This window comes from Camelus ferus, chromosome 9 (genome assembly GCF_009834535.1).
Source record: "Camelus ferus isolate YT-003-E chromosome 9, BCGSAC_Cfer_1.0, whole genome shotgun sequence".
Lineage (NCBI taxonomy): Eukaryota > Metazoa > Chordata > Mammalia > Artiodactyla > Camelidae > Camelus > Camelus ferus.
The window spans coordinates 71041728-71056025 of NC_045704.1; the positions used below are offsets into that span (position 1 = coordinate 71041728).

General features: G+C 36.5%; 1 protein-coding gene across 1 annotated transcript in view; it reads right to left on the minus strand.

The window, feature by feature from the left end:
* Positions 1 to 7570: 7570 nt before the first annotated feature.
* FRRS1 (ferric chelate reductase 1) overlaps positions 7571 to 14298 on the minus strand; it is a 35324-nt gene continuing 28596 nt past the window's right edge. The window contains 5 exon segments of the mRNA XM_032487176.1: positions 7571 to 8669; positions 8760 to 8821; positions 10068 to 10211; positions 11067 to 11125; positions 11360 to 11457. Of these exon segments, the coding sequence (XP_032343067.1) occupies positions 8577 to 8669; positions 8760 to 8821; positions 10068 to 10211; positions 11067 to 11125; positions 11360 to 11457 (456 nt within the window). The 3' untranslated portion in view covers positions 7571 to 8576.

Sequence of the window (14298 nt, forward strand, 5' to 3'; positions counted from 1 at the left end):
CACATTACTTTTAGTTGTCACACGTCCTTAGGCTCCTCTTTGCTGTGAGAATGCTTCAGATTTTCCTGTTTTTGACAAGCTTGACAGTTTTGAAAATTACTGGTCAGGTATTATGTAGGATGTCTCTCTATTGCAAATTGTCTGATATTTCTTTCATGATTAGACTGAGGTCATAAGTTTGGGGAAGGAAGACCAAAGAGTTAAAATGCTGTTTTCATCACATCATATCAAGGGTACGTACTTTCAATATGGTTTATTGCTGTTAATGTTGACCTCGATAACTGGCTGATAGTTTTGTCAGGTTGCTTCACTGTAAAATTACTCTTTTTCCCTCTTCTTATATATACTGTCTGCTTTGGAAGGAAGTCACATTGCACAGCCCACACTTTAGGAGTAGGAAGTTAAGCTCACTCTCCTTGAGGACAGACTACATAAATTATTTCAAATTCTTCTGCACAGATTTGTCTATTCTCCCCCATTTGTTTATTTATTCAGTCAGATTTAAATCAGTATGGATGTTTACACTACACTTGAGTTATAATCCAATACAACTCGTTGCTCAAATTGTTCCAGCTTTGGCCGCTGGAAGCTCCTCCAGTTGGTTCCCAAGCACCTTTGACATACACTATAAACGTTTTGAATGTGAGATGTCTTTTCATTTTATCAGATCTTCAGTTTCTTTCAGTAATGTTTTGTAGTTTCAGTATACAAGTCTTGCATTTCCTTAATTTTTTTTCTGTTTTATTCTCTTTGATGATTGTGCATGAAATTGTTTTCTTAATTTCACTTTCAAATTTTTTATTGTTAGTGTTTAGAAATGCAGTTGATTTTTCTGCATATTGATTTTGTACCCTGCTGCCTTGCTCAACTTGTTCATTTCTTCTAGTAGTAGTTTCCTGGACTCCTTAGGATTTTCCATATGTAAGATTATGCCATTTGTGAAAAGTGATGGTTCTACTTCTTCCTTTACAATCTGTTTGCCGTTTATTTCTTTTTCTCACCTACTTGCCCTTGCTAAAACCTCCAATATAATGTTGATGCAAAGTCAACAAAGTGAGGACACTCTTGTCTTGTTTCTGATCTTAACAGGAAAGTGTGCACTCATTTACCATTAAGTATGATGCTAGCTGTTTATTTTTCCTAGATGGGTTTATCAGGTTGAGGAAATCCCCTTCTGTCCCACATTTGTTGAGTATTTTTACCATGAATGGGTGCCTCTCTTTAATTCTGTCAACTTTTTTTCATGTATTTTGAACTCTGTTATTAGGCACATACGTAATTATCACTGTAATGTATTTCTGATAAATTAATGCTTTAATCAATTCAGAAGGATGTCTCCACCTCTGATAATACTCTTTTGCTAGAAATGGAATTTATCTAGTATAAATACAGATATTTTGCCTTCTCACGCTTATTATTTCATACTATACCTTTTTCCATTAATTTATTTGTAATCTATCTGGGTTTTACATTTTTATCCATCTGGCATTCTCTGCCTTTCAATTGGAGTATTTAATCCATGAATGTTTAATGTAATTGTTATTATGGCTAAGTTTTGGCCTACTATTTTCTTTGTTCTCTCTTTATCCCCTCTGGTTTTTTGCTCCTTTATTTTTCCTTTGTTGCCTTTTTAATTAAATTATTTAAATAATTTTAGAATTCCAGCATTATTTTTTTTACTGGCTTTTTATATATGTCTTGCTTTTTTTCCTATAGGAATTACAATATACATCTCTAACTTTTTACATTAAAACTTAGAACTTTTCACTTAGAACTAACATTGCATAACTTTATTTAAAATGCAGACATCTTTCAACTCTACAAGTCCATTATCTCTTGCCATCCTTTGTGCTAATTTGTTATATGTACTATATCTGCATATATTATAAAATCCACAAAACAATGTAGACTCTTTTTTTTTCTATACATAGACATTTATTATAAAGAATTTAAGTCAGAGAAGTCCAGAAAGGGCTTTTTATTTACGAGTTATTTACCTTTTTTCAGTGCTCATCATTCCTTTCCCCAGATCCAGGTTCCCAATAGTATCATTTCTCTCCAGCCTAAAGAATTTTCTTTTGCATACCGTACGGCAAATGTGCTAGCAACAAATTCTCTTAGATGTCTTTCACCCAAAAATATTTTCATTTTTGTTCTTATTCTTGAAGGATATTTTTTCTGCATGTGGAATTCTTTTTCACTTTTTTTTTTTTTTTCTCTTTTTCAGATGTTTTACCACTCTGTCTGGCCTCCATAGATTCCTATGGAAAGCCAGATGTTAACCAAATCATTGTTCCCCTCTCTGGAATGCTTAATTTTTCTATATCTTCTTTCAAGATTTGATCTGTATTTTTGGTTTTCAAGACCATAACTATGATTTGTATAAGCATGACTGTTCATTCCCTGCTTGAGTTTCCCTGCGTCATGAATTAGTAAAGTTAGGCCTTTTAGCAAATCTTGGGATTTTCCAGTCATTCTTTCCTCAGTTTCTCCTCTCCTTCTGAAGTAATACCTAAAGATGCTATCATTTAACAGGTCCTAAGAGTGCATTCAATCCTTTCCCAAAATTTTTTTCTTTCTTCTGTTCCAGCATTAGATAATTTCCATTCATCAGATAGATGCTAAGTATCAATCTAGTATTAAAGGAGATACCAAGTTCATTGGCTCTTTTTTCTGTCATCTCCATTCTGATATTAATTCTCTCCAGTGAACTCTTTCACATATTTTATTTTTTTCAGCTTTCCAATTTCCATATGGTCCTCTTGCATTGTTTCAATCTCTATGCATTTTTATTTATAGCAAGCAAATTTCTTTTTACACTAATTGAGAACAGTTATAATGCATGCTTTAAAATCCTTACCTCCTGAATCTAATCATCTAAGAAATCTCAAAGTTTGGTCTCCCTTGATTGGTTGACAACTATGGCCCAAGGGCCAAATCAACCCCACAGCTTGTTTTTGTATGGCCCATAAGCTAAAAATGATTTTGCACATTTTTGAAGGGTTATTTAAAAAAAAAAAAAAAAGCCTATGCTACAGAGACCATATGTGATCCACAAAACCTAAAATATTTCCTACCAGGTCCCTTAAAGAAAAGGTTAGTTAATCCTTGCTTTGGAGAATGGGCTAGAGTTTTTTGATTCTTCTTAAATCAGGTAATTTTGAATTGTCATCTGTACATCATAAAATACTGAATTCTCTTATTTTTCTCCAATGAATGTTGCTTCTTTTGTTTCAGCAGGCAGTTAATTGAGTTGGACTGCAAACTCCATTTCTTGTGTTACAGCTCCAATCTCAGGTCATCTTTTTTGTTTGGTCTAGCTGCTTTGTGTCTGTTTCATGCATGTGAACATATTCAGGGGTCAACCAGACCTGTGGGCAAACAGGATTTGGGATGCCCTCTCTGGTGTTTTCCTTTCCAAGAAGGAACTCTCCTCCCTTCACCCCACTCCCTACAGCTGCAGCTGGCCCAGCCATCAGTCATCTGGATTTATGTGCCAGGAACACTGCAGATCCCCTGCCATCCAGCACCACACACACAGTTGACTTCAACTGTTCTGAAGCAAAAAACAGTGAAAATCTGGAACTCCAAACAATTTTCCTCCTCTGAGTGTGGACACATCGTCTAAATCTTCCTGTTTCTCTTCATTCTCTGGGGCTTCGGGCAGCTGCCTTTTGAAATTTACTCTAGTTTTTCAAAGGAGATTCTATTTGGCAGGATCTTAGCCATTACTGGCAGTGGAAATCACAAATTTAGAATGTTCAGGAAATTCTTCTTCCCAGAGCTTGATTACCATATCTCAGAGTCTGATTGGGAATCAAAAAACTTGTTTAGTCCTTACAAGAAACCCAGAGTACAGTACAGTTTCTTTTATACACGAGTAAGATATCACATGAAGAAGATATACTTCTAAAGATAACGCTCTAGGAACTTCCTCGCCTCTAAACCAGAGCTATAAGACCAGGCATAATAAAAAATCACATTAACTCTTTGATAACGAAACAAGAAATTAAGCTGATACCAAGTTTAGGGCAAGAAAGAAAGAAGCAGAATGAGGACAAGGACAGTGTGTTTCCCAACCTGACTGGACAAGAGCTTAGACGAATCCTTCCTTTCATTCCCATCTACAATGGATTATCTTAAACAAGAACCTTTGTTCTTTCTTTCTTTTTTTTTTTTTTCTTGCTTTACCAGAATATACAGATAAATAGAACTTTCAGCCAAAAACTACAGTCCCCCAGGGCTTCCTGGTTGGCATCTGATGCATGTCTGTTCCCACTGCAGCCTGGACTGAAGCAGGATGTGGAGGGGATGACTATCACTTAACACACATCAGAGCCAAATCCTGACAAAAACAAAATAGGTACTGAAGTGAACTTGAATCATTTACTTGATAAGTTATGCCATAAGCTATCTACATCCTTAAGACTGATTTCCCCAGATAAGAAAACAATAAAAACAAAAATAGCCTCAGTTATGAATTCTACCCCAACCACAACTTTCTAGACTTTCATTTTTTTCAAAAAAAAAAAAAACTCATTTTTATTTTATAGAAGAACCCATCTTTAAGAAGAAAACTCATGATTTTGCTATTTGGGGCAACACTGCTGAAGATATGAATGCATTTATTTTAACAATCACTCTTACCAAAAGATACCTTTAAAAAAAACAGGCTGTATCTTATAAAAACAGGAAGGAAAATTGAGAGGAGTGAAGAATAGGTATTCTCAATTTGTAGATATCAATTATTCATAAGCAGAAGAATCACAATTTAGGATTAATGAAAAGGTTTGTTGTTCTACTGTTAAATGACAAAGACATCTTTGAACAACTCTGCATCAATTGATGATCTGTCAAAATAGTGCCAACAGATGAATCAGTGAAAAACGAAAGTTAAAATATGTTAGCCTGAGCACAGGAGATCCAGCAAGTTCAGGTATTTGAAAACCAAACACACCAAGGTTCATCTTCTCCTGAAAAGAATCTTTCCATGTCATATGTAGAATACAGTTTATTAAGAAGGATTTATTAACCTTTAAGCCCCTTATAATTGAAAATTAGAGGAAGATATTTTAGTATACATTCAATTATCTACTAAAAAAATGTTTTTTAAATAAAGGCATTCAAAAGGAAAGTTTAGACTGTAAGTAGCCTGGCACTTACAGAATAAGAACACAGAAAGTTCACATTTCAAACCATAAGGTACTTGTGATAAAGACCTATATAAATAACAAAAATATAACAGAGAAAGATGTAACATACACAGCTGAGGATATTACTTACACCAGATAGAAGTTAGGTCCTTGGACCAAGCAGAAACTATTAAATAACCACAAAGAACACCCTAAAAAGTAGAATATGTTTCCCTAAACATTTTATTTTAAGAATATAGAGTTTTGCTTGTTTGCTTTGCCTTAGATAGTTCATGTGTTCGTGTGTTACAGGGTCACCGGGATGTAAAGGGAAATACCAAACAATTGTTACAAATAAACGTGGTTAGAAAACAAACAGATCTTACGGTAGCTCACAGAGAGAAAAATGTGACACTGAATATATATATGTTCATGTATAACTGAAAAATTGTGCTCTACACTGGAATTTGACACAACATTGTAAAATGATTATAAATCAATAAAAAATGTAAAAAAGAAAAGAAAAGAAAAGAAACAGAAAATAACAACATTGGTCCATAATTTCAGTTTCTCACTCATAACCCCAACCTTACCACCCTCTCCAAGAAACAAGAAAGACAGAAATGTTTCAAATAAATATTGAGTTAGTAAATTTTAAGGGAAATGCCACCCCAAGATATATTTAAGTACTAAAAATGAAATCACAGCACAAGGAAACAGAAACAAAGAAGTAGTATTATGGCGACACCTACTGGCTAGAAGTCCTCATAGCAAACATGAGACCCAGTCAAAATAAGAAAAATTATTGGAATAGGAAGGAAAATTGATAATTCTAATTCACTACAGAATCAGGAACTTCTAACAAAACAGAACCACCTACATTATTTTACTGCCACAAGGAAAGATAATAACTCTTAAATATGTTCACAAGAGTGAATTTTATTAATTTTGAAATGCAAGTTTACAATCTCCAAAGGCTAGGACTTAAATTTTAAAGTCAAAATAATTAACATGTAAAATGCTATTTCAGCTTTGTAGCTGAATATATAAACACTTTTTTTTAAACTTAAGTATAGTTGATTTACAATTTTGTGTTAGTTTCAGGTATACAACAAAGTGATTCAGTTACATATATATATTCTTTTTCATATTCTTTTCCATTATAGTTTATTACAAGATTTTGTATATAGTTTCCTGTGCTATATACTAAGATCTTATTGTTTACCTATTTTATATATAGTGGTTTGTATCTGCTAATCCCAAACTCCTTATTTATCCCTTCCCCAACCCCTTCTCCTTCCCCTTTGGTAAACATAAGTTTGTTTTCTATGTCTGTGCATCTGTTTCTGTTTTGTAAATAAGTTCATTTGTATCATATTTTATATTCCACATATAAGTGATGTCATATGATATTTGTCTTTATCTGTCTGATTTGCTTCACTTAGTAAATAATCTCTAGGTCCATCCAGGTTGCTGCAAATAGAATTATTTCATTCTTTTTTATGGCTGAATAATATTCCATTGTGTATATATACCACATCTTCTTTACCCAGTCATCTGACAAAGGACATTTGCATTGCTTCCATGTTTTGGCTATTGTAAGTAGCACTTCTATGAACACCAGGGTGTATATATCTTTTTGATTTAGCATTTTCTCCAGATATATGCCCAGGAATGGGATTGCTGGATCATATGGCAACTCTATTTTAAGTTTTCTAAGGAACCTCCATACTGTTTCCCATAATGGCTGTACCAATTTATATTTCCATCAACAGTGTAGGAGAGTTCCCTTTCCTCCACACTCTCTCCAGCATTTATTACTTGTAGACATTTTAATGATGGCTGTTCTGACCAGCATGAGGTGATACCTCTTTGTAGTTTAGATTTGCATTTCTCCAATAATTAGCAATGTTGAGCATCTTTTCTTGTGCCTATAGGCCATCTTTCTGAATGTCTTTAAAGAAATGTCTATTTAGGTCTTCTGCCCACTTTTTGATTGGGTTATTTGGTTTTTTGTAATTGAGTTTTAAGAGTTCTTTGTATATTTTGGAAATTAAGCCCTTGTTGGTCACATCATATGCAAATATTTTCTCCTGGTCTGTAGGTTGTCTTTTCATTTTGTTTATGGTTTTCTTTGCTATGCAAAAGATTCTAAGTTTGATTAGGTTCCATTTGTTTATTTTTGCCTTTATTTCTATTGCTTTGGGAGACTGACTTAAGAAAACATTGATTTTCTGACATATGATTTTTGTCAGAGAATGTTTTGCCATGTTCTCTTCTAAGAGTTTTATAGTGTCTTATCTTATATTTAAGTCTTTAAGCCATTTTGAGTTTATTTTTGTGTATGGTATGAAGGAGTGTTCTAACTTCACTGATTTACATGCAGCTGTTCAGCTTTCCCAGAACCACTTACTGAAGAGACTGTCTTTTCTCCAATGCATATTCTTGTCTCCTTTGTCGAAGATGAATTAACCCTAAGTGTGTGGGTTTATTTCTGGGCTGTTTTCTTCCATTGATCCACATGTCTACTTCTGTGCCAATACCACACTGTTTTGATTACTGTAAGCTTGTAGTACTATCTGAAGTCTGAAAGGGTTATGCCTCCAGCTTTGCTCTTTTTCCTCCAGATTGCTTTGACAATTCAGGGTCTTTTATGCTTCCATATAAATTTTAGGATTATTTCTTCTAGTTCTGTGAAAAATGTCATGGGTAATTTGATAGGGATCACATTAAACGTGTAGATTGCTTTGGGTAGTATGGTCACTTTAACAAGATTAATTCTTCCAATCTAAGAGCATGGGATATACAAAGATGTTCAATCAGAAGATGCATACTTGCATTTCATTGCTAAGAAATAAATAATAATATTAATAATATGTTTAAATGTTAATGAAAGGGGGTTAGCCCCACTTCCACCTTTACCACAGAAATAACAAAATTCATGGAACAAAGCACATGTCTGAAAAACCGGACTGAAAAATATAGTTTCTCAAAAATCCCTAAGAGAGACCATTTAAATAAACTAGTAAAAATAAATGTTTTCTTTAAAGTACCATAGCACCTTTATAGTCCAAAACACATTTACCTTAATACAACCCCCATTTTATCTTAATGACATCTTTTTTGCTTTTCCAAATAGTTCTTTTCTTAAATGCTAACATCCTTAAAATTTCAGCATAAAAAATATTTGAGTTATTTCTCCTCAAGCACAACATCCCCTTTAAGACTCAGAATTAGACCTGAAGGCTTGACATTGGTTTATAGCCCATAGACTCTGTTGAATGCTGACCTTTAAAGACCAGACTTCAGAATTCCTCTGTAGACATGGCCTGGTCTTCCTAATTAGAATTCATGAACATGCTCTAGGCAGTCGGTACAGGCATAGAGTTTTTTGGCTTGATAATAATTATCACCTGGTCTGCAAAAGCCAAAGTCTTCACATGCTCACAGATGGTTGATTGCAGATAAGAATACAATGAGAAAAGTCAAATTCCCACAGACATAAATTGCTAACACTGCCTTTTTAAAAGCATGACCCTGAAAGAAAAATTGAGATATGAAAAAAAGGAACTAGAATCATTAAGGTTTGTGTCAATAATTAATAATAACAAAAAAAAAAAGACTTACTTCTTCCTCAGCTACAGTAAATGACTGGAGGATCTGAATTCTATCATCATCCAATATTTCATCTGTCAAGAACAACGTAAGTCTGTAAGGCCAGTAGGCATGCAGGGTAAACTAACTCTCAAAAAAAGCCCTGATTTCTAGTGTTTGCTAATTTCCAGGATGCACTTTCTCCCATTTCAAGCTATTAAATGTTGCAAACTTCTTGAATATTTAAGGCTCTCACAATAGGACAAGCTGGCTACAGCATACATTTGTCAGGGGACTTAAAATATGCCCTCTTCTTCTAGTCAAACCAAATCACCACGTCAACATAAATGCCAAATCAAAGACTTAACAATCCAAGTTTTAAGTACATATGTAGTTCTTTGTATGTATATTTTTTAATCAAAGTATAGTCAGTTCATATGTATTTTAAATGGCAAGCCATAATCTAGTGGTCGTCAAAGCCCCTTTAAGACTCAAATCCCACACAACATTGTAAATCAACTATATTTCAATTAGAAAAAAATTCAAACCCCATGTATGTGACCCCATCAAGAACCAAAAATGGTAGGACAGACATTTACTACTCTATTCCTAAAAGCCGCCCAGCCTCCTAGATTCACAACATACACACTAGACAACAAACATGTTTCGATCTTAGAAGGCCACCTTTGCTCATCACTTGGGGGGTGCTGACAACTAAATAGGACACAAAAACACAGCCTAGAATTCAAGCTAGTTTAAAATGTCACTGGTTCTCTACTAATCTCTCCATTCCTACTGGCTACCAGCATGTTACCCTTGTCTGGCACTAGGACCAAAACAGACCTTGCCACTAGAGAGCTCTGGCATCAAGTCCTTCCTACCTCGCTCGCTGGTTAGCTAGCAATCATGATGTACATGGCAACCTCAGTGACAGCACACAGGAAGTCTGCCAAATTGGCGAAACTGGTCTGCAGCTCTGCCCTGTGTAGACCGTGGGCATCTCTTCTCCCTCTTTCTCAGGGGTCTCTCAGCTCCAGGCATTGAGGGCTCTCCATGCGTGCTGGCTCCAAGTCAGACCAGCATGCAAAGTGAAAAATACTTATAAAGAAAGCTTCTTCCCTAAAACTAAAATCTTTCCCTTACATTTTACTCACAAATTCTAATGAATATAAAAAACAAAGGCGGAAAATTTCTCCATTTCTACCACTGACCGAGTAATCACAGGGGAAATTTTTAGTAAGCTACCATGTCAGAGTCAACCATTAGTGTCAAGGAACTAACTATATTCCAATAGTTTGTATAACAGTGCTTCTACATCACGTGGCTTTTGGAGCAGGTTACCTTTTCGAGAGAGCCGGTAAGCATGTATCTCCAGAACAATCTCTGCCCCAACATGCCAGGCTACAAATCCAATCATTGCATAGGTTTTCTGCGGGCCAGGAAGATTCAGCCCTGGTAAATCCATTCCCAGGAACATTGCTGCCACTATGTTTGTAAGAAAAAAAAAAAAAAAAAATATATATATATATATATATATATATATATGTATATATTCAAATGTAATTCAAGAGGCAACAGTGTGTGTATGTACGTGTGTGTGTTACATGCTAGTAAAACATACTAAAAGAGTTTGTGAGAGAAATTAGATTAATATTTATGACCAAATAATTAGTCTTTTTTTTACTGTAAGACTAGAAAGGCTAAGATGGGAAATTGTAGTTACGATCTACCAGTTGTTAAAAAAAGAGGCATCCAAATACGTTTTAGGTCTGCAGTGTAGGAAAGGAGAAAAGTACAGAAACCATTTCTGATTATACCTCCCCTTCAGTGAATTTCTACAGACTAGACATGTGAGGGCAGGAGGTATCAGCTTGGGTATTTATTATATAAAGCATCAAAACATACTGGATAATCACACTTGACTTTTGAAAAAGTCCTTCCGCTGGAAAGTACCATCCCCATGGAGAGGACCTGAAAACAGAGGGCAGGGACCCCCACACCCCAGGCCACATCAGCCCAACCCACAACTGACCCTCCATTTCAGCTGCTTAAATGTTTGGTCATCAGCATAGTTTATTCTGCCAGCAAAGGCAAACACTAAAAAAAAAGAGGCTTAAAGGAGAGTTTTGAAGTCCTTTTAAAAACCTTAAAACTGAAATAATGGCTTAAATAGTTACCTCAAGAAATTGCTTTCTGGGTTTCAACGTTTAAGGCTGATTTCTCCTCAACAACCAATTACTCCAATTACTAATGCATCTACAGATCATTTAAGCCAAATTACAACCTGCAGTATAAACAACCAGCAATTATATATGAATAAGTGGCATCGCAGTTACTTACCTGCTATTATTCTAGCAGCTGTTCCCATACTCCAGTGAGTCCAGTTAAACATTTGCCTTCTACCAAATAAAGAACCAGTCAGTATTCTTATAAAGCGATGGAACTACAATTAATTCCCAAGAGAATAAAAAGCAAGCAATTTCCCTCACTGCCTAGGAATTATATATCTGAAATACATTTTAGAACCTTTTAAAGTGAATATAATGTATATTTTATAAAATGCAAAAAAGGAATTAGCCTGCCCGCTAGTGACATCTGCATTAAGAGCATTTATAAATGAAGACTGTAAGTACCTTGGGTCATGCAGGGGTGGTCTGGAGGCTGCCAGGAGAAGCTGAAGAACTGCTAACACCATCACAATACAACCAAGATATGGATGATAGCCTGCGTGCTGAACAAAGTTACGTCATTTTAATGGTCTCAATCTCGCCCATCCATTTAAACCCTCAAGTTAAAAATAATGCACACAAATGTGTTCGTAGGATTTTTCCTGTGCTTTAAACATTTAATAACGATAATGATAGTAATAGGCACCGTTCACCGAGTGTCTACACCAGGCACATACTTGCTACACGTTATCACTGATGCTCACTGTGATGCCTGCCAGTTAGTTATCAATATCCCACTTGTACAAACAGGGGAACTGAGGCTCAGCGATATCAAGTAATGCATGCGAGGCCACATGGTGTGTAAATGGCTGTGGTGGAATCCAAGCACAGAAGGCTGCCTATCCACCACAGGGATGTTCGATGACCACCAACCTCAGCACAGCCCACCTGGGACTAGCTAGTATCTGCATGTCAAGAGCAATCAACCTAATGCATTGTAATTATTTGCTCAGACCTCTGTGTTTCCCTGAGCTGAAGGTTCTGTATGATTCCCTGTAACCCATGTGCTTGGCAGAGCTTTAGTCACTCAATAAATGTTTGTTGATTAAGGGACTAAGCTGCACAACCACTGTATTAAAATCACATCTCCTCTGTTCAGAATGAAGGTCTAAGCTAAGAAAAAACATCAACACCGTATCTCAACAGTTTCCACTCTTCTCTCAGTGATGTATACCTGCTCAAAACAGCAAACAGTTGGATCAGACCACTTTACAGAACTATTTCACATAAAAACTGAAGACAAGGACTAAAAAGATGCTCTAACCCACAACATGTTTAGATGGAGGGATATTACAGTCTGCCGTCACTGACCCCCATGCTTGGGTAGACCCTAAAACCTGGGATCTAGAACAAGGACATAGTGGCTTCTAAGCCAAGACAGGAAGCTTTCACAAATCAGGAATTAAAAGCTGACGAAAGAGCATTATAAAACTTTTAGACCATGGACTCAGTTACACTCAGATACGTTATAACCTGGACCATGGAGTTGGAAAAATGCCTCTAATAAAAAACAGTAACAGCAGCAACTAAATTCTTCTATGTGTTTAGAATGTGCTAGGAGCTGTCCTACGTGCTTTCAGTTCATTAGCTCTCAACCCCTACAAAGCCTATGAGATAGATAGTGTACTATGCCCATTTTGCAGATGAGTAAACTGAGGGACAGAGAAGTTAAACAACTTGCCCAAGGCATCCTAGGTAATCAGTGATGACATCAGAGTTTGAATCCAAGCAGCCTGGCTGTAGAACTGTGCGCTTAACCGTTACACTATCCTACTCATAAACAGCAAAGGCTACAAGCTACAAAGTTTAGGAAGTAAGTGTTACCCTTGTCCTGAATACCTGGATAAAATAAGGTTTTAAAGTCTTGAGCTATATCAGAAAATCCTCATAATTTCCTTTCAAAATAATGAGATGCCCAATCTATAAACTACCCAAAAAGCAGGGGGTGGGGGTTTCCTAGGAACATCTGTGACCTAGGATTCATCCAAGTCAGGCCTTGCAGCAACAGCATAAACTGAAATATTAAGTTTTGATAACGAATTCTGACTGGCTGTAAAACTGCAGGAGCATAATGAAAGCACAGGCTCTGACCTTGGTTAGGTCCATCTCTTACTCTTGATAACACTTACTCAATCATTTAATAAATATTCACCTATACCTTATGTACCAGAATCTGTCCTGAGTGCTTTGAGATACAACAGTGAACAACGTATCAGCAAATATCTTGGCTCTCAACAGAGCTCACCTACTAGTGTGGGAAGGCAGACAGAGAAACAACATAACATGTAAGTAAATTACACGAAATAGCGTCAGGTAGAGTGCTTTAGGGAAAAGCAGCGGGAAGGGGCTCTCTGAGAAGCTTTCATCTGAGCAAAGACTTGAAGAAGGGGGCAAGTAGACGGAGCACGAGCAAGGAGAAGGAAGAATCTCTGCTAGGCTCAGCAGCGGCAGCACGTCTAGCATCAGGCCAGTGAGGAATGAGATGAGCTGTGGGACGAGGGGAGGGGGAGGAGATCAGGCAGAGGGTAGCTGGGAGCCAATCATGCAGGATTTTGACTTTAACTTTGAGTAAAATTGAGAGACATTAGAGAAGCCGGTTTGGGACACAGGAATGGCATGATCTGATTTATATATATATATATTTTTAATCACTCTGCTTTTTGGTTGAAAGCAGAGTGTGCATGGGCAAGGGTTGAAGCAGAGAGACCAATCAGGTGTCTACTGCAATAGTCCAGGCAAAAGATGACAGTGGCTCAAACCCACATAGCAGCATCAGTGATGGTGAGAAGTGTGTTCGACATGCAGAGGCAATGAGATTTCCCGACGGATTAGATATGCAGTGTGCAAGAGAGCAGAATTAAGAGTAATTCCAAAGTTTTGGCCTAAGAAGGGAACAGCCAACAACTAATATGGAGACGGCAGCAGACAGAGCAGGACTGGGAAGAAAGGTCAGGAACTCCATTCTGGACACATTAGGTTTGAGATGTCTTAAACATGCAAGTTGAGGTCCTGAGTAGACAGCTGGATGTGCGAGTCTCAAGCCAGGGGAGACGCTTAAGCTGGAGATACACACTGGAGAAGAAGCCTCTGTTTCTTCATCTGTGACATGAGGTTATTATCAGTAACTACTTCATTTGAGGCTTAAATTTGATAACACATGTAAGGCACTTAGCACAGCTGCTCACATTAAGAATGCAACTAATGTAGCTTAGTGATAATCATAGCATTAGTTAGAGAAAACCACTTACAGTGTTCGTGTTTCTTAGATATGGTGCTTCCAATTTTCACCACTCCAGTGAGAAAACTCACTAAAGCTATAGTGTATTCATAACGTCTGAGGCAAC